The sequence below is a fragment of the Phodopus roborovskii genome, unplaced genomic scaffold (assembly GCF_943737965.1).
Source record: "Phodopus roborovskii unplaced genomic scaffold, PHOROB, whole genome shotgun sequence".
Classification (NCBI taxonomy): domain Eukaryota; kingdom Metazoa; phylum Chordata; class Mammalia; order Rodentia; family Cricetidae; genus Phodopus; species Phodopus roborovskii.
Genome location: NW_026126470.1, coordinates 14,780,212 through 14,800,231, shown reverse-complemented (window position 1 = coordinate 14,800,231; position 20,020 = coordinate 14,780,212). Strand labels below are relative to the sequence as shown.

Sequence of the window (20,020 nt, the reverse complement as noted above, 5' to 3'; positions counted from 1 at the left end):
TAATCATCCTGAAAATTTATAGACTTTGAGTATTTCCCCACAAATTATTCTGTTTTTAATTCAACCCAGTGTTGCATTTATATTTACATACTATAAATATACCAAAAGGAAGGTCATTTTGTTTTCATGAAATTGTCAGACTATCTTCGTTCTGTTGAATAGCATGGTTAGCAAAAGTTAAGAGGAAATCATTTTTAAGAAATGAATAGGAAATGAATGCTAAGCCTTTCTTATGTTTATGATTACATTGCTGTTTCTGAGAGAATTGTAGGTAGGTATTGAGGGAAATAATAAATATGAAAACAATTGCCCTTTAAAAATTATAACAGACAAGTATTTAATCCAAACAAGGCTAATAAATTGCACAAGGGAAAAGAATATAATTACATTTAATCACCACCATTAAAAATAGTATTAAACAGGTTGGATGTTTTTATCTCAGTGCTCTGAATACCAAGTAGCCACTGGCTGTTATTTTTCTAAGGTATGGTTCCTCATAAGAAATGAGCAGAATGATCAGAACACATTTTTCACTCCGTGAAAAAGAGCACATTCCTTTTGAAATCACTGTCGGGTGAAGCATGTATGAGAGGAAATGGTCTTTATGATTGTTTAAAATTCAGTGACAAGATTATCTTTCCATACAAAAGAGCAAGAGCAAGGTTGCAAGCAGCACAATACAGAAAACAAAGATCAACGGGCTATATGATTAATTTGAAGTTAAAGAAAGGAAGGTCTCTCATTTGTCACCCATTGCCAATTTGCAGTAAGCCTTAGCGTTTCATCAAATGGGTTTCTCTGAACTGTTCTTTCCTGGAGCAAACACTTTTGCTGTTTCAAGTCCTCCCTGAGTCCATCTTTGCTCCTTTCTGTCAACATGAATATTAAGTGATTTCCTCCCCAGTGCATTATTAAGTTTTCTGGTTTGCTGCTACTTTCTGGGGAAGTTACAACTGGACCTTCATATTGAAGGTGACCAGATATGTCTCCAGATGGCAATGATACAATTCTCTCTTCTTCCATGTGAAACAACATACAACCACCACAAAGTATCATCCCTAATCAGGAAGGCCTGAACATACATACATACACACATATATACATACATACATATATTCATTCATACATACATACCTATATATGGGATACATAAGGTTTATTAACTAGATCATATATTTTAACTTCTCAAAACTTGATGTTTTCATAACCATTTTATCAAAAAAATGCTTAATACACACATAAAGATACACACCATTTACATAACAAATTTAGATCATTTAAGTACAAATGAGCATTCTCGTTTAACAGATCATATTTCATTTTTATCACTAGTAATGTGCTCATTTATGAATTATACATGCAAATTTAATTTGTGATTGCATAAATATTCAAGTGTGTTCAGGTTGTATTCATAAATGTTAGTAGGTGAGATGAAAGTCCTTTCTTGTCTCTCTGTGTGTAATTGAAGCCTCACAGTGACAACTGACCTTACATGCTCTCATCTTTCTTTGCTTTGGGGTTTAGTTTTAAGATATGGCTCCTGCCACCTGTGCCAGGCTCCAGGACACAGTGGAAGTAGTTAAGAATGGATGAATTTTTTTTTTATGTGTCTTGCTTCTTTACAAACACCTACTAACATGATTAGCTGCATTCCTTAGATGGCTCTTTGTGCTCATCTATTATATTTTGAACGAATCAAGGCAGAGTCTTTTCTAGCACATTAGGGTGTTTATTGGTTCAGCTGGTTTTCTGACAGATGTTTCCTTTATGGTGGGGAAAGAACTAATATAGCTAGTTCAATTAAAACAAATAAACATGTCCTGGGTGAATTCATGGTTTTGTATTTCTCAGTTTTAGAGAACCTGTCTCTAGAGAAAGCAGAACTTTTAATGTTTTATTTTTTTCTCCCCTTTTTGTAACATGTATTAATCACTGGAACATTACCTGCAGATAAATAAATGATGAATCAATGAGTAAACACAGTCATTTGGAGAAATAATATTTAAAAACAGCTTACTGTACCCAAAGAAAGGGCGGATAACAAGCTAGTCTTATAAATCTCCATTAGAAATATATGGTGTGTTGCCATTCTTTCTTGATCAAGATTTAGAGAAAAGACTTAAAAATATTACGTTTACTTTTCTACTGCAAAAAGGTCTTGTTTTTTGAATTTCTATCATATCACTTATAATTTCCTAGCTCGAAATCAGATTATATTAAATAAGTTTAAATGTATTAAAATGAGCTATAAATTAAAGGAGGAAATTCCACCTTGCTTTTGCCCATATGTATAAGTGAATGTGTGTTCTCTTATACATTAGGATTGTAATTTCTATCAACAGCAATATTAGCATGATAGAACGGCCAGCCATGTTTACTAGGTATCGTGTTTTTCATGTTAATTCCAAGGGAGAACATTTTCTTTTTCATGAAGAGTAACTTATGAACCATCTTTTCATCCCATTCACAGATGGACTTCATTCTAGTACCTAAAACCAATAAACTTGCAACATCACTGTCACTAAAAACTGTCAGTTTCATTGAGAAACCTGAAACTGCTCTTTAGCTATGGTACAGTAAATATATCTCCAGACACATGTGAGGATGCAATAGGTCAAATATTAGCTTTCATCTTTTAGCTGACTCTTTGATTTTCTGGAACATTTTGTCCCAGACAGTCACTTGAACATACTATACCTATTAGGTCATTTTCTTGTCATAACATGGGATAAGATATAGTAGTCTCACAATGTCATAGTGAGATACCAACAGAGTGAGTAAATGCTACACAGTTAACCCTTAAGCTTACATCTCACAATTGAATCTAGATGAGATGAGCTCAGAAGTGGTAGATTGATTCCTTGAGAGTTGTGTGTCCATCAGTGTCTTGAGACTGAGATATATATTAACCACAGAGTTCCACCAGACCAGATTCATTGGATTCTCTTATGTCTCCAACTCAATTATGGCAGTTTCTTAAGACACCCAGTGTTGTAGCTTCCCATAAGCCATTTTGTGATCTGACTTTAATCAGAATTATAAGACTAGATTGACTAAATATTTGGTGGCTTAATTCATCCATTGATAGTTTGTTGAGCTTGATGAAGGGCTTTTGACACTATTGCTTGTTTCAAAATGTTAGCAAGACTGCCTTAATAAGCAGAATTCACTTCAAGAAGATGATATTCTGATTTTACTCTTTATTAGCTGATCTTAATATGTTTTGTCTAACAGCAAAAGTGTTTTGAGGCCAATTCCTCATGTGCCCATATTGGATACTTTGTTTCCTTACTTGAAATTTATAAAAACAATGACAAGTGTTTAAAAATAACAAAACACATAGCAAATGTGAGTATAAGGTAAGAAACTAAATTCAGACTTCTATGAGGTGCAGTTTACTGAGATCTTTATTTATTTGTTTGCCAAATACGTCCTTGGCACAATCATGTGTATTCCACAGGTAGGGCTGCTGGGTCTGCAGGGGCGTATTTAATCTGTGACCTTAATTACAGTTCACTCTGGAAGTTCTCTGGTTGTAAATGTCAGTGCTAGCCCGGGGCTGTTTTTTTTTTTTTTTTTTTTTTTTCATATCCCATATGCTTTACAGAATAAATTAGTGCATAGTCCTAAATCAAAAAAACAAAAAACAAAAAACAAAAAAAAAAACATTTTTAAAAGAAATGTTGGGTTATCAATGTTGAGTCTCCACATGAATTTTTGTCTATCAGGAAAAACTTCCTGTAGTCTAGTCAAGTACAGAAGAGAACTGGGGCCCTATAGGTAATAAACAATATCCTCGTCCCTTCTTTGTTAACCTAAACAGAAGACAGGTTGAACTCTAAAGCTTGGTTGACAAGTGAGCAGGTTTTGCTCTCATGGTAGTTTTCTTCCTTTGGCTTTTGTGTCCTGTATTTCTTCACAAGCAGTATTATGCAAATGAACCAATTAATGTTAGATAAAATGGTCTTCCTACCTCATGGTGTTTGTAACTAGAAGGGCACCACTGTAAGGCACGTACCTATTCAGGGGACTCTATAGGCCACTGCAAGGGTCTGATTAGCTTGACTGGGGAAGACAATCGCGGAGGCATCTGCTCTGTTAATTTTGGGGGAAAATTTACCAGATGGAGGCTGAAGATTTAAGTGATTAGAAGGTAGTTGATTGGAATACAAATTGGATTAAAAGAAATTAGATTGATATAAATCGAATTGAGTCACAACAGTTTGTGTTGTTCGTACCAAGGGCCAGTGGATTATGGGAGAAGCAGATGCTCCAATGAGATAGGAATTAATGTGGCTTTGACAGTCCATCTGCGAAGGTCTGAATATCGAGTACATCCCTAATCTCTCTCTCCATTTATCAATGCCATAATGTTAATTAGTACTTCATTCATTAAGTTACTTACAGGAGAAAAAAAATCTCACCCCATCCCCTATCTGCCTGAGAATTTGTTATTCTGCCAAGAATTAGAAATCTCTTTTTAGCTTAGCTAGTTACAGTTGACTGTGAGGATAGACCTGGGTACTCTGCCTCATGCATGCAACTACCTCTACCACCAGGGCAGCAAGTTTCAAAATATTTGTTTGTGTCTTTCTCTTTATAAACACATAGCTAGTGGGAGTCTTGTGTTAATGCATAAAACAGTGTGCAAAGTCTAATTTTTTAATTACATATGTGTATTATATATCTTGATTTTTATAAGATATTCACTGACATCATATGTTTTGTCTAATAGGATATATTTGACATTAATATAGAGTGGCAGATTCCTCCTTGAGAGGAATAAGTGAAATTTTGTTTCTATGACTCTGAATGATTGTATGGGTTTTATGTCTCGTTACTAGCTGTACTGGTCTATGAAAAATTTCAGGTTATTGGAACTATCCTGTATAGTGTTTAGCTCTAAATGTAAAAGAGAAGTATTCACTAAATTGGAAGTAAATGAAGCATCATTTTTAAATGTTCATGCAGTATTGAGAATAAGATCCATTACAATTCAAGATTATTACAACTTTGCTATAACAGTGAAACTTGCCACCAGGAAGGCAGTTCTGTCTTGGATCCCATTCAAGGGACCCAAGGAAGTGGAGACTCGATGTGATCTCACCTCTGAGGCAGCTTGGGGAGAGCCATAGAAAAATGTCAGTGGGTTGTAAAAAGAATCAGGGAAATACAACTCACAGTGAGATGGACAAAAATGGAATGTAGAATCCTGTTATGAGAGTAGCACAGCATTAAAGGTGGTGCCAAGTCATTCAGAAATAATCATTGTACAGACAGGCATGGGCTGCTTGCCAGTGCAAGCAGGGAGAGTTTCTATTTTTGCTAAGTGAGGGGAGACAATGGCTTGTATGAAAGCATATTAAGTGTTGTAAAATTTGGGGTTTATTAGAGAATATTCTATGGGTCATGGGTATTTTCAACAATGTGCCTACTGCAGAAATATTTATGTATTCATACTTATTCCAGACACAAGCCGACTGTGCCTCTACCTAATACTTCCCAGGCTCTCTTACTTGGATGTATCTTTGTAATAATTCACTTTCTTAGCTACAGAATCTAATCTTTTCAAAATCCCTTCTTCTTCTACTACTGCAAAGATGATGTGTTATCTAACAGCCAGGCCTGACTGTACGTTCTGTACGTATGCCACTGAATGTATACACACTCTCTTCTGTGGCCCTGCATTTAAAAGCTTTAATAGGTTGATATTTCCAATCTGTACTCATTGATTTTAGTAGATCACAATGAAGGAGAGTATCAATCCACAATCCACAAAATTGAGAAAAGAATAAGGGAATAATCTGACACTTTAGCCTCCAAATACACAGCTATAAAACAGAATGACTCTGGGTGATGAGAAAAATCATGAAAGTCCATCTCTTGCTATTGTGTGAGGAATTAAATAGCAGCTAAAAATAATTTAGACTTCAGGGGTCAGCCCCTCGCTCTTGTTTTGACACTCCAGCGCTTAGTCTAATTGTTGTTTGTGTAATTGGTAGTGGTCGTTCATTAAGAGCCGTCAGTACATCAAGGTGGAACTCATTGAGCCTGGAGGAGTTATACATGTGTTCTTATTCATGCCTTTGTTTCTGTGACTGATCATTGGGTGTTTAATACCTTTCTGAGACCCGATGAGGATAATTAAAGTAATCGCTTGGTTGTAAACTAATGACAACAGAGATACAGCCTCCTCCTTTACTGATTGTTGATAGACTTTAGATAATTGATATATTTTCCCTCTGAAATTTGTTTCTGTGTTTTTGTGCATCAGAGCTCAAATTCCATATGCTGGACACACAAATAGCAAGGCTGATGAGCATATGTTAACTGCATTGATGTAACTGTCTTTGTTTCTACTAATGATCTCAGGAGTACTGTGCAGAGGTTAATTCAGGCCCCTGGTTAGCAGATAATATTTTTTGTATATATTTAAAGGCAATTGTACTCCAAGTGGAAAAATAATCATCTGGGTTAACCTATTGCTTGCCTTGTTATTTCATGCCTTGTATCTTGTGCAGCTGACTCATGGGCCTATGTCAACATGGGCCATTTAGATAAATATCTCAGGGTCAAGTTACCTCAATGAAATATAGGATTCTGCATTTCAGTTGTTAGCTCTTGTTGCCAATGAATTTTTAAACTCAGAAAATGAGTGACATGGCCAAGTGTTCATGAAGTAAAGGATGTTTTGGCACCTTAGACAAAAGGCTTTGTGGTAACATGAATAAATGTTGTCCAAATAAATGTTGAGCCTTGGCATTGAGGTTCAGAGTTTTGCACTTCATGGTTAAGATTCATAGAGCAATTTGCTTAATCCTGACTGTGTAAACTGGATTTAGAAAAGTCCAATTTGTAAGTCAGCTGGCCAGATAAATGGATTTCTACTCAACAGGGAGATGAAAGAAGTCAAGGAAGTTTAATAAAGTTTGAGATTTTACTAACAAACTTCTTTACTGGAAGAGAACATTCACTTAGATATTCTGAAATTCTTATATATTTTTGTAGAATTTAGACAAAAAGTGAGAGGAAAGAAGACATTTAAATCAGACAGACTGGATACTTTGGTTGTGTTATTGTGGAGCCCAGCTCTAGTAGAGATGATGACAGCAAGCATGAGGGGCATCTGGAGAAAAAGGAGGAGTTTATAGGGGTCTATGCTGAAGTAGGTACGGAAGTCCTTGAAGAGTTCAACCTGACCACTGGCGTGCTGTATGCTTAGGAACGTGTAGAAAGCTGGAGACATGTCAGGAAGGAGAGGAGGACGAGAACTGAGACAAGGAGATGAGTTAGGCTATTCATTTGAGAGTAGAATCTGAAATGATCACTAAGCCTGCAGGTGAGTGCCTAAGAAAAGCCAACTGCTTCCCTTAGCTGAAGATCCTAGAGATCTGAGACTGCTGTCATAGAAATAGTAAATAACTTACACAATGAGACAGCATGAGCTCCGTGAGAAGGAAGTACTGAGGAGTGGATTAAGTCATACTTACCAGGGGATCCATTAACTAAGCCCAAAATTACGACAGTCGCTATAAGCTAAGTCCAATACTTTACACACGACCCAAAGCCTGGGAAGATTTGCCTTTTTGTTCCACTTACATTAGAAAATTATGAGAAAATAATATCATGTGCCCATCTTTATGGCAAAACACACACACCACACACACACACCAGGGTTGTCTCTGTAAAGGAACCACATAACTTATTAAAGGATGATCATTCTACCTCGAAATTTCATTAACTTCACATTTCTTCACTTGCTGCTGCTCTTCTATTAAATCCCACTGGTCAGAGGCTGAAGGACCAAATATCAGACTATGAAGGCAACACCCTCCTCTCCAAGCCCTACCGTAAGATGCCTCTCCCTTGCTTTTCACAACACTGCCTTCCTGCCAGCCTTCTTTCTCCTTCCAGCGTAATCAAGAACAATTTTTTTTTAAATATCCCTCTTGCTTTGTAACATTGAAGTGTCACATTTTAATTGTATGAATGATCTTAATTCCATGTCACGTGTTAAGAACCTGTGCAAACCTAAACTGATTTCACCTGCTCCCTCATTTGATGAAGCTTCCAAGTACACAGACTGAGTGGAATATACCACTAGCCCCCAACTCCCACCACCCAAGTTTCCTAAAAATTACAGATATTTTTGAGATCCAAAGAATTTGGTCTCTCAGAGTTTCATAACACGCAATTCATGCAGAGAAAAAAAAAAAAGATCATTTGAAGACCTTTACAGTACCCTTTCTTGATGCTTTTCTCCATTCAGTAGAAAAATAAGTACCCCCCCTTTTTTTCCTTCACACCGAATCTGTTCACTGAAAACAACACTCAAGGTTTTTGTTGCAGCAGTGATGTTATCTGTTAGTCATTTTCTTCTGAAACAGAAGACATGCCTTGGAAGGAAATTTAAAGTTCTGTTAACGCGATCACGTTAAAAGCCTCCAAGAGTTATCATTAATAGTAAAAGCTAAGACGAAAGTAGATCCCTAGATGAAATGTGCCCTGACCATTAAGGTAACTCAGATTCCTTATCTCCTATCATAACTCCAGTTTGTATTCTAAGCTCAACCAGCCATTCACATCACCTTACTATTGGTAGGGTTTTCAGAATTGCAGTGCTTTTCCAAATAAAGCTGTGCAAACTCATTTTTTCCTGAAAGAAAATGGCGTAAATTATATATACTTATTATTTGACTGTATTCAATGAAACAAAACCAAGGGAATTTTGAACTCCAATTATTTCTGTAGGATCATGAACATTTGAAAATCTCTGAAGCTGTGTTAGCATACCTACTTTGGATTAGCATATCTACTTTGTATTAAAAAATAGAGTGCTCTTAGTGTAGTGAACATTTTCCATTTTCTTCTGTGTGAAATACTGTGAACTTGGGTTTTATGCTGTAGAAATATGATGCTGTCGCCTCCATTTGAGTTGGTCAGCTGTGAAACCCATTCACTCTGAGCCTGATAAGGAAAGACAATATGATAATACAAGCTGTGTTCAGTTAGTTCCCTTTACAAGGCTCCTTTCCTTCCAAGGTACAGGCTTCAGCACTTAATTGATCCTGCCCTTAGACAATATAAAGAAAAACTGAATTTAGCACGGCCTCTCCTCCCATTCTCAAGAGCACTGCACCCATTGAAATCAGTATGTTGGTCCCTGAGATGGGTCATTCATGACACAAAGTGTAGCTGTATTTTGAAGTACAGAGTATCATACAACTATAATTTAGACATTTCAAGGAAAAGTATGTTTTAATGGGCACATTAAATGATTTCATTTTGTCCATTCATTGAAACTGCGGGTAAGGACTAAATTGAGATAGGATTAGAATGTTACTCACTTTTTTTTTTTTTTTTTGCTATTTAAATCATGCCAGTGAGCATTTAGAAAATATGGCTTGATGATGCCTAATTTTTACTAAACTTCTAATGAAAATCTACCAAGAAATAGGCAGTGCTTAAGGATTAACTCTCCAATTGTTTCACAGATTTTACATGAAATTTTCATTCATGTCCCTTGTGTCCTATGTTCTTGATAAAATAGTTTAGAAAAATGCAAAATGTTAATATTTGTTCACAAGAAGATGTGCACAACTTGCAAATAAGTTCTTTGTCATTTCTCGATAATAATTGCTATGAAATTCCTGTACATATAGTACATTGTGACCTGCAATTGATAGTTAATACATGTTTAAAATCAAATTTCTAATTGTCTGACCTCCAAGAATGAAATGAACATTCTTAACTTATTAATCCATTTTGCACTATATTGATGGCAAACATGACACTGTATTCAGCACATGGTATATGTTGGTCAACCTGCTGAGCTTGAAAGCCTTGGCCCTTTCTGAGACACCAAGAAGTTTGTTACTCAGAATGATGTTTAGTTCACTGAGCATCAATCGATAGCAGCAGAAATTAAGAGCACAGATACACTCAAGCTACACCTTAAATGGCCTGTTATGATATCGAGAGAACAATATCTTATGAAATGAGAGTTGGTTGTCTTCACATAGTAAGAGATTACTCTGAGTATAATGATAGAGATTACACCAATGAAACCAAGGTACACTGCAGTAGTAGAAAGTATTTACCGGCTGATTACAGGGCATTCAACACATGAAGAAATATCAGATAAAACAATGTTATCTGTTTTACAGTGCTGTGTATTAAAACAAGCAAACCAAGGTTTGGATTGAGTAAGAAACTTGGAATTCCATACTTCTCTTAAGTATGTGTAGAAGAACCGTTTTCAGTTGAGTTGTCATACTTAAGGAGAGAAACATTATTCACTGATGTTGATAGACTTACCATTTATCAAAAAGCCATATGAATTAGTACCACACCTTTAGGTACCCATTCCTCTGAAGCATTCCTTGGCTTAAGTTCAATGCTAATAAGAAAATAGAGTAAAGCACTGAGACTCGTGTTAGACCAACTCTTTCAAGTTTTTGATGTTGACTAAAACTAAGTGAGTGTAAAATAATTTCTTATAAGTATGTGTGTTCCTCTGTGAGCCTGTGCACATGTGTGGCACCATGCATGGGTGATGAGAGGTCAAGTCTTGGTGACGGTTCATACCATCTACCATGCTTGAGACAGGATTTCTTTTGTATGCTGCTGTGTAAGCCAGGCTAGCTGGCCTGTGAACTTCTGGGGCATCGCCAGTCTCCTCCACCCAGCTCCCTCTAAGACTTCTGGGACTGTAGATGTGTGATGGTGGCATGTATGGCCTTGCGTGTCTTCTGGTCCTCACACTTGCAGTGCAAGCATCTCACATATTGAGCCATTGCTCCCACTCCCAGTCATTTTCTAAATGCTTGTCCCTCTCTTGATCCTAAGGAATCTAATAGGTTTAACATGTGGTAACTAGTGTTATTATTTTTTTGCTTATAATTGAGCCATTATTACTTCAGGGAACTATCTGAATTACAATAATCTTTTCAGATCTGTCATTTAAGACAGCCTCATTTATTATATAAGGAAAGGAGTTTTGTATTCTTTTTTTTTTAACAAAAATTGTCAAATTTTGTTTTGGCTTTATGATAAAACATTGCAAGGTAGAAAAATTTTTGAGCATTTTAAGCAAATTTATAAAAAACTAAATATTTTAAAAATATGTCAGATTAGTTTAAATGTTAGTGATGATGGAAATGATGATTTTAAACATGAACACAAGTCTTTTGTAGTTGTAGTCATTGAAATTAAAGTCACCTACACAGAATTTTCAGAATATATTGCTTGGGAAATCAAAAATGGGAAGCTAGCCTGATGCCAATCAATTATGAGTTTATCATGGCCATAAAATTGATATCAATAGTTTTAGAAAACGAAACATTATTATATACTATAATCTGTTTGAGATTGTTTCAGTCTTTTATAGTTTGTAAAGCCAATGCATTTTTAAACCATGATGCAATATTATAAATATGATAATATGAAACTGGATTTCAAAGGTATCTTTGCAGGTATAAGCATGCCTTTTTCATTATAAGGCAGGTATGTCTAACCCACAACAACCTCTGATTTGGTGGCAAATTACTCTTTAAAGAATATCCTCCACCATTAAGATGGAGCGAATTGATTTGAAAATGGAGTGGCTAGATATCCAGCTGTATGCATTGCCTGCTCACTGAATTGTTGGAAAATGAATTTATAATGTAGGAAGTTAATATCTCTGGAGAAATATCAGCACTAGAATTATCTGGATACTTTCAGATCAATACATAAGTATTTCTCTTTAATGTTTAATAGGTAATGTATATACTCCCATGTGTCTGCTTCTGCACTCAATCTCCTAATGTTACCTATTGTAAGTTCCACAAGTGATGCTTTAGCTGTGAAGCCTGCTATTTACCTGTCACCAAGGCCACTGCTTAGGCTAGGTCAATGTCTTGAATATGAGCAGCCAAAATATATAATATTCATATAAGATGTAAAAAGTAACCTAAGGAAAGTATCTAATAGGATAGGATAGCATAGACAAAAGTAGGGAATGTATTTGAGTTTTAATATTTCCAGAAACTTCTATTAACTGTCGGAACTGAAGTGCAACTGATAAATTTAGAGAAATTTTTATAAATTTTAGTTTCTGTCCATTTACTGTGACCACAGAAGAAAATTCTGAAGACCTACACTCACTTTGCTTTTAAAATAATGAATAAAATATTTGCTATATAGATATATAGCCATATGTTACCAGGCTTTCATTGGCTAAAATAATTTATAGAATGACTCAGATTTCTTGAGATATGGCTCTGTTGGTAAAGTGCTTGCCTCACAGCCTACCATCCTGAATCCAGATCCTCAACTCTCATGTATAAGGCTGGGCAAAGCAGCAGGTGTACGCAGTCGCATTGCTGGTGGATCCCTGGAACTCACCAGCTGGCTCTCATAGGTCAAAATCACCAGCTCAAAATAAAGGACTAAATGTTGCCTGGCAATATGAGGTTTTGTATTCCTCAAACAGCTAAGAAGGCAGGTACTCTGGAAACTCAAGAGTTCCCGCATATGAGGGAGGAAATATCAGTGCCCTTGGGCTTGGTTGTATTCTCAGTTCTCCATTATAGAGAATTCATTTAATAATACAAGTTGTTTTTTGGGTTCTACATTGAAATGCCATGCTTAAACATATTATTTATGTCTCTATTTTGGTATAGCTTCTAAATTAAGGCTACCTTTACTTAATTTCATAGTACAGTATATTACAAGATAACATCAAATACACTTCATATACTTCCAGAGGTGAAGGAAATCTTAAACATTTCTTTATGCAAACTAGGTGCTGTCTTGAAGGAGTTTTGTAGCATTCAAAGATAATAAAATATTTACATGTATCCCTGTCAATTACAGAATTTCCAGAGGAGGATATTATCTTGTCATCTTTTTCTATTTTTTGTGCTCCTATCAGGAAAGCACACTGGGCTTGAATATTCTTGAAATAAATACAACAAAAGTTGTGATAGATTCAATGGAGTGATTCATGGATTCCAATTTATTATTAATAATTTCAATTCACTAATCAATGTGTTACCAAGTCACATTTGTCACTGAGGAAAATGTTGAATTAGGTATATTCTGATGGAAGAATATAAAGCTATCGATGGATGGGACTAAATGTATTAAGCAATAAAACATGAATGTAAAACTTATCAGAAAAGATTTGCTCAGTGTTGTATAGAGTGAATTTGGAAAGAATATTTGTACTGGTTCACAGAGGGAAAAATTAGCTATACTGACTATTTGTTATCCTAACAACAGACTTGTTTTTATTCTGTCTATAATCAATCTATGCATCTACCAACCATGTGTTTACCATAAAATTATTTATATGTAATCTATCATCTGTCTCATCTATCTCTCTTTTAGTCTTTGGGCAAACATTTAAATGAAATGTTCATATTTCATTTATACCACACAAATGACATAAACAACATTAATAATAGCTGAGTATTATTCTTTATCCTTAATTTATGAAATACAGCTTTTTTTGTTTTACTCTAGCCTTCACTAATCCGTGTCATATTATTGTAGTCACTATACTGGGATGGAAATAATGTTACGATATTCACCTGTTCACTTAAGCACTGGCCTAATTGTAGTCACCTTCCTGGATTAATTTTACTAGTATAATAATTTATGGGAAACCACCTTCTTTGGCCAATACTATGAACAAGGATGGGCAATTATATATATTTTTAAAAAGAAACAATACTGTGGAAATTTTGCTGTAGGAAAGCACTTCCCACTCTTTCTTATTTGTAATGAAGTTCTTCTAGGAGAAAAACTCAGGGCATTTGGGGGCTCATTGCTTGACCTATTGAGGTTCTAATAGTTGACAGAGATATTTGTTTTGTGAATACAAACTAAGGCTAAGTTCCAAGAAATACTGCCTTTCTACTGAAGAATGAGAAAAGGGCATTTTATTTAGAAAATCTTGAATTGAAATCAAGATCCATACATCTGGATGCTTGATGGTCCTTAGACTACCATCACTTGTAAGAACAAAAGTTCCATAGTGCTCCAAGCACCTGAGTGGGTATTGACTCAATAAAGTAAAATATAACAGTATTCAGGAATTTTGAATTGTACTTCAATTGCACAATACTTGAAGGAATAGCCATGCACTCAATTTAGAGAAGTAAAAATTCTGAAAACATTAGAAAGTCTCTGAGAAATGGGAGTTTTTCATTATGTAGATTTGGATCTCAGAAGATTGGTCAAGGACACATCTGCTGCTATGAAGTAGTGTGCTTAGGTATAGCTGAATCTAAATGCATGACCTTGTCTGGGTATGAACTCTAGCATTACAGCATCTTACAGTCATCCTGCTCGCTGAAGAAACCAGGGATCTGAGTTTTCCAGAGAACTCTCAAGGGAGTTCAGTGGCCAGACAGGCAGCCTGGAAAAATTTGGAAATCACAAGTTCTTTGAGAGATGTCATATCTAAGACAAGGAGGAATACATCCTACATAACTTCTGCCCTCCAAGTACATGCAAACTTACGTGAACATGCAGCACATGTACTTTTGGCTCGCACCCATCTGTACACATACATGCAGTTAATGCCCACACACATACACCCAATTAAATACAAAGAAAATTTCTCAACTTTATCTGTTGGCACTTATGCCAAAATTCAAAAATACAGAGGATAGTTTGAGCCCAGTGCACGAATGACATACACATATTTGAACCATTTCTTATTCAAAGATATTCTGGGTGATTCTTACGAATCACCTTTGAAAACCAAGGTAGATGTTTGATACTTAAATTATGGGTAGTGACATTTAAATACTTCTTTGATTGAAATAAACATATAATATACATACACACACACACACACACACACACACACACACACACACACATATATATATATATATATATATATATATATATATACATACACACATACATACATAGCCTACATCCAATGTGTAAGCCATCCTTGCTCTCCTGTTGAGTTTTAATTATGTCTGTCACATTATACATGAAAGATCTTGAGTTTCCTTTGTGTTCCTACAATCACTTCCTTTATAGAGCCATCAATGACTTTCAACATTTGGTATCATCTTTAGACACCTTTAAAACTTTCCCATTTTCTTTCTTTATAATAACTACAGGGAGTTTAATAAAAACATCTTAATTAAACTTGACTTCACAATTACTAATTGAAATACGTTCAAGAACACTCTGAATTCTATAGCTATTGCTGTGTTTTGTTCCCCTGCCCTTTCAACAAGTAGGTTTGCATATTTCCTATTATGTGTGTATTGTTAATTCTACTTCAAAATTCAGGTAATTTTTTTTTGTTTGAAATCTGTAGAAAAGAATTTGTAGGCCAATAAACAGGCATTTCAAGTGGAAAAGTAAATATATATTGTTGTGCCTATTCAGCCAGTCAGTGTTATGTAGGAGCAGATGGTGAATGCCTTTTACTCTCACAGCCCCTGTCCCTTCCCTTCCCTTCCCACTTTTCCTCATAGGTTCCTCCCTTTTCTCTATCACATCCTTCTTTCTGCTTCTCTTTTGACTCCTGCAGTTTCCACCACATTCATAAAATATATGCTTGGCTCAGGGCATCAGAAAATTGAATCCATTATTATTTGATGTGTGTATATCTCAGGAAATAGTTTTGTTTCTAATTCAGATTTAGACTTTTAAGTCTAAATTTCTATGATTTCCCATCTGCATGTTGTGTCTTTTATACTTATTTAAGGTGAGGCTATAACACGTTTTGAAATTCTGTAAGTTGCAGTGTTTTGAGGCACTCTGAGTGTGAGCAGCCCACCATACACAGTAAAGGATGGAATCCATGCTGAGTTCCATGGTCATCTTGGCTTTGGTCTGTGCGGTCTATTAACTGAGTTATTTGCTTAAACCAAGTAGATTGATCACCTTTCATAATTTAAAAGCCCACACCTCTCTGCATCAGTAACACTACACTAGACTCTTGCCCTCACAAAACACCTATTTTTCATATACAATTGCAAATAATTCATGGAGCTACTTGAAATTTATTTATTGACTCTCTCATAGGGCTGGAACTTTGCACTGTCATAATTTAAGGGTATTCATATAGAATCTTCTCACTTCTAGTTACACCTTAAAATTGACATTGTCGCTTTATTAATTATTTTTTGTATATTTTCCTTTTAATCTATCTTTGTCTGAATGATGAAGCCTTTCCCAATTTATTTTCTGCTCTAGTTAACTGTTGCAGGCCTGATAATTGCATTTAAAGTAAAAAATTATAAATGTGGGAAACATTCTGTAACACCTGACTTGCTTTAAGGACACTGTATGTATGATATATATCCAGCATTACTGTGGTAATGCCTCCCTGTCTAAACACATCATATTTATTAAATAAATCTTAAAATTTTACCCTGGAAATTTTTTTAGTAGGATCCTCATGCTTATAAGCTGTATGATCGTTTGCTGCACTTAATAAAATAAAACTGGTAGCTTGCATCATTTAAAAATACATTCTCTTCCAAAACAGAAAGGCAAATTCATGACCAAATGAAGTTCTATTTGTTAAAACAAACAGAAACAAATTTAGGTGATTGTTTGGGTAGTTATGATAGCAAACTCTAATATGGTCCACTATAAATCATTACAATTATTTTCTCTGCATATCTGTTGCTTTTAGAATATCATTTTGATTTATCTGGAAGATGTCATCTACAATATAGTAGGATGTTATCCAAAGTAGTAATCATTTAAAAGTCAAAATAATCTAGACATTGGTTGAAAACATTTGCTTTTCTATCAGGTGACAAAGGTTTGCTTCCAGCACTCTGGCTGGGTGGTTCACAACTGCCTGTAACTCTAGCTCTGGGGTTTGCACAGCCACATTGATAAATAATCAAATAAATCTTAAAAACAAAACAAAAGCCTCAAACATATCCAAAAGAGAACATAATTCATAAGTTTGATTGTTAAAATGCCTAGGTTTTGTTTTTTTATCATTTGATGGCTCAACATTTATTGCATTACCAGAATATTATTGTTGTGTAAGTAAGCATATTTACTGTAGCCACTGCAAGATACCTGGGTGCTTTATAAATGAAGATGATTTAGCTCTCATTTTCATAGATCCAGCTCATGGCCCTGAGAGAGGGCAGACTGCCTATAGGACAGAATAGTAAGTGGCATAATGATAGGTGAATATAGATCAAAAGGCAATACCGGTAGTGAGAGGCATTCAGAGGCCACACTATCAGTGTTAAAACAATTCACCTTTGCACAGTCTAACTCAGTCTATAAGAACGGCAACAACCTCTCCCAACGATGATCACTACCATCATGTAACTATTCTTAGGCAGGTCATATGTCGTACTGGTCACCAGTTTCTTAATTTTACCACCTTGGCGACTATACTTCTAACATATCTACCCTTGGCGGAATACAACTTTGAGATAACTGCATGGCCTATCAATTTTATGCTATGGTGAAATACTGGAGTTCTATCCATATTTATAATAAGATAAAAAAGATATTTCTTCCACTTTTCAACTACAATATCATTTCTCCAGTTTAGATTTTTATTTATTTAATTATTATTTTGACTTTCAAGGGACATTTTGCCTTTATTGTTTTCTATCTGTCATACAGGAAATATGTATATTTGATGGTCATGTTACAGAACCTTAAATTTAGTGTGCATGGAGAATGAAATATCAGACTAGCTATAAACTTCACCAGCCACATCATGTTCTGATTGAACAATGTGATGGCTACACTGCCTGGTTTCTCTGTTCTTTGTTCATGGTGTTGGACTCGTTCACTTGGCTTGCTGTCCCACTGAACCCTACACACTGAGAGAACAAGAAGTCAGTCCTATTCACCATGGACCCATTTCAACATGTTGACCCCCATCCTCACAGGGGATTTGAGGTTTTTGTTACTGTCATTTGTCATTTTTCTGCAGCATGTTAAGTTTGAATACCAATATTAACATTGATTTATTATTATATGGACTCATTGTACGAAAGAGTTGGGTTGATTTGGAGTTGTATAGAAAACCAAAAGTGTTAAATATAAATAAAACAATGTATCTTGTTATTTCATTAAATACTTGACAATGTTCAACCCTATGAGTATGATAACAGATGAAACATGCAGATAAGAAAACTGTTAAGCTTGATTTCTTGGCATCATGTTTTGTAGGATCTCGTCTTCGTCAAGAAGACTTCCCCCCCAGGATTGTAGAACACCCTTCTGATGTCATTGTCTCCAAGGGAGAGCCCACCACTCTGAACTGTAAGGCAGAGGGCCGGCCAACTCCCACCATTGAATGGTACAAGGACGGCGAGCGGGTAGAGACAGACAAGGATGACCCCAGGTCACACAGGATGCTTCTGCCCAGCGGATCCTTATTCTTTTTACGAATTGTGCATGGGCGCAGAAGTAAGCCGGATGAAGGGAGCTACGTTTGTGTTGCAAGGAACTATCTTGGTGAAGCAGTGAGTCGGAACGCATCTCTGGAAGTGGCATGTAAGTAAACCCCACGAGCCTTATGTGTATTCTCATTCCATTTCGCATTATTAGCCTTGAATGTTTCTTACTGATGCATGGAACCTGCAGAGTAAAACAAATGAAATAATGCACAACCTTTGCCTCTCAGAAGAAATATGTTTAGAATGCCATCAGTATAGGAACGGCAACAATTTTATTTCTACCAAAGTAGTGTAAGGCCTATGCTATTATATTGAAGCAACAGGCAGTACATGATTCTACTCTCATTGAAAATTTGAATTATTGATGAGTTACATAATGGACCATCAATGTTGCTTATGTGCAAATCAAAAGCTCATGTATAATATGTTAGAAAGGCAGACAAATATTCAGTTTTGCACCTATATCAGCTACTTACATATATGTACACACACAAAATATAATCATATTTTGCAGATTAATTTTTGAAGTAACACATTGTCATATTCTCTACATTACAGTATCTCTTTTTTCTTATAGAACAAATTCAGAAACAGTAGGTATAGAATGGAGAATATGCCACCAACTACAATAATAACTTTATTTTTTATAGTAGGCATCATCAAAGAAGAAATAACCATGAAATTTCAGTGTTTCTGATTTTTATCTTGATTTTCTAAATAGATAAGAATGTCATCTTTTGTACTTTTTGACCTTTTTTCCCAATCCCTGTCAACAACAGAAATATAAATATTAGTTCCTGACTTCTATTTAAGTATAGACTCCATGGACTTCATGGACAATGTGCAATAGATTATTTCAGTCTTACAATTTTAGTTGTATTTTAAACAATACAATACATTTTGCTAGTACATACTTCTTCTAAGGAAAAGTTTCATCTGCAGTAACCTGTGAGTAAAAGGACAGCATATGCTCAGCTGTAGAGAAGGTAGTGGGAAGGCATTGAGAATCGTAGGGTCTTCTGCTAAAGTCAATACATTCTATGTGGTATCATAGCAAATTTGATCACTTATGTACAGTGGGTTGAAATTTGTAAGAATATGTCATTGTCTTTGCCCCTGAAAGTGTCTTTTTGGTGATCAAGTCAAACTATCCCTTATTTAACTGTCTTGATGAATCTCTTGCTCCCCTGATTTAGTTTCATTCCAGAAACCATGAATTAACTGATGTTTAAAATATGTAATTTGTGTTAAAAATGAGTGGGACTTTTTAAAATCCATAGTTTATTATGATGAAAAACATTGAAATAGAAATATTTAATACCTTTACTAATAATATGACTTTTCCAATACCAAATATTTTCTTTTTTTAAAAAAAAATACAATATTTTAAAAATACTTAACCATAGTTTAGTAAAATGTGAATATGAAAACACAACTTTAAGAAAATAAAGGTTCAGACTAAATTTTCCATTAAATACCACTTTTCTGAAACTTTTGACTTATGGAAATATCCCACTACTAAATTATATTGATTCAACATTCCATATATTTTTGTAGTATGACTGGGATTGCACTATCATTTTTTTTTTTAAGGATTCACAGCCTAA

The 20,020-nt window shown here is 35.2% G+C and overlaps 1 protein-coding gene across 16 annotated transcripts in view; it reads left to right on the top strand.

Moving 5' to 3' along the window:
• The window catches only part of Robo2 (roundabout guidance receptor 2), a 1,084,901-nt gene that overhangs the window by 637,534 nt on the left and 427,347 nt on the right, over positions 1–20,020 (top strand). For all 16 annotated transcript variants that reach the window (XM_051191750.1, XM_051191748.1, XM_051191757.1 and 13 more), the window contains exon 2: positions 18,184–18,510. In XM_051191750.1, the coding sequence (XP_051047707.1) occupies positions 18,184–18,510 (327 nt within the window). The remainder of the gene's footprint in view (positions 1–18,183; positions 18,511–20,020) is intronic.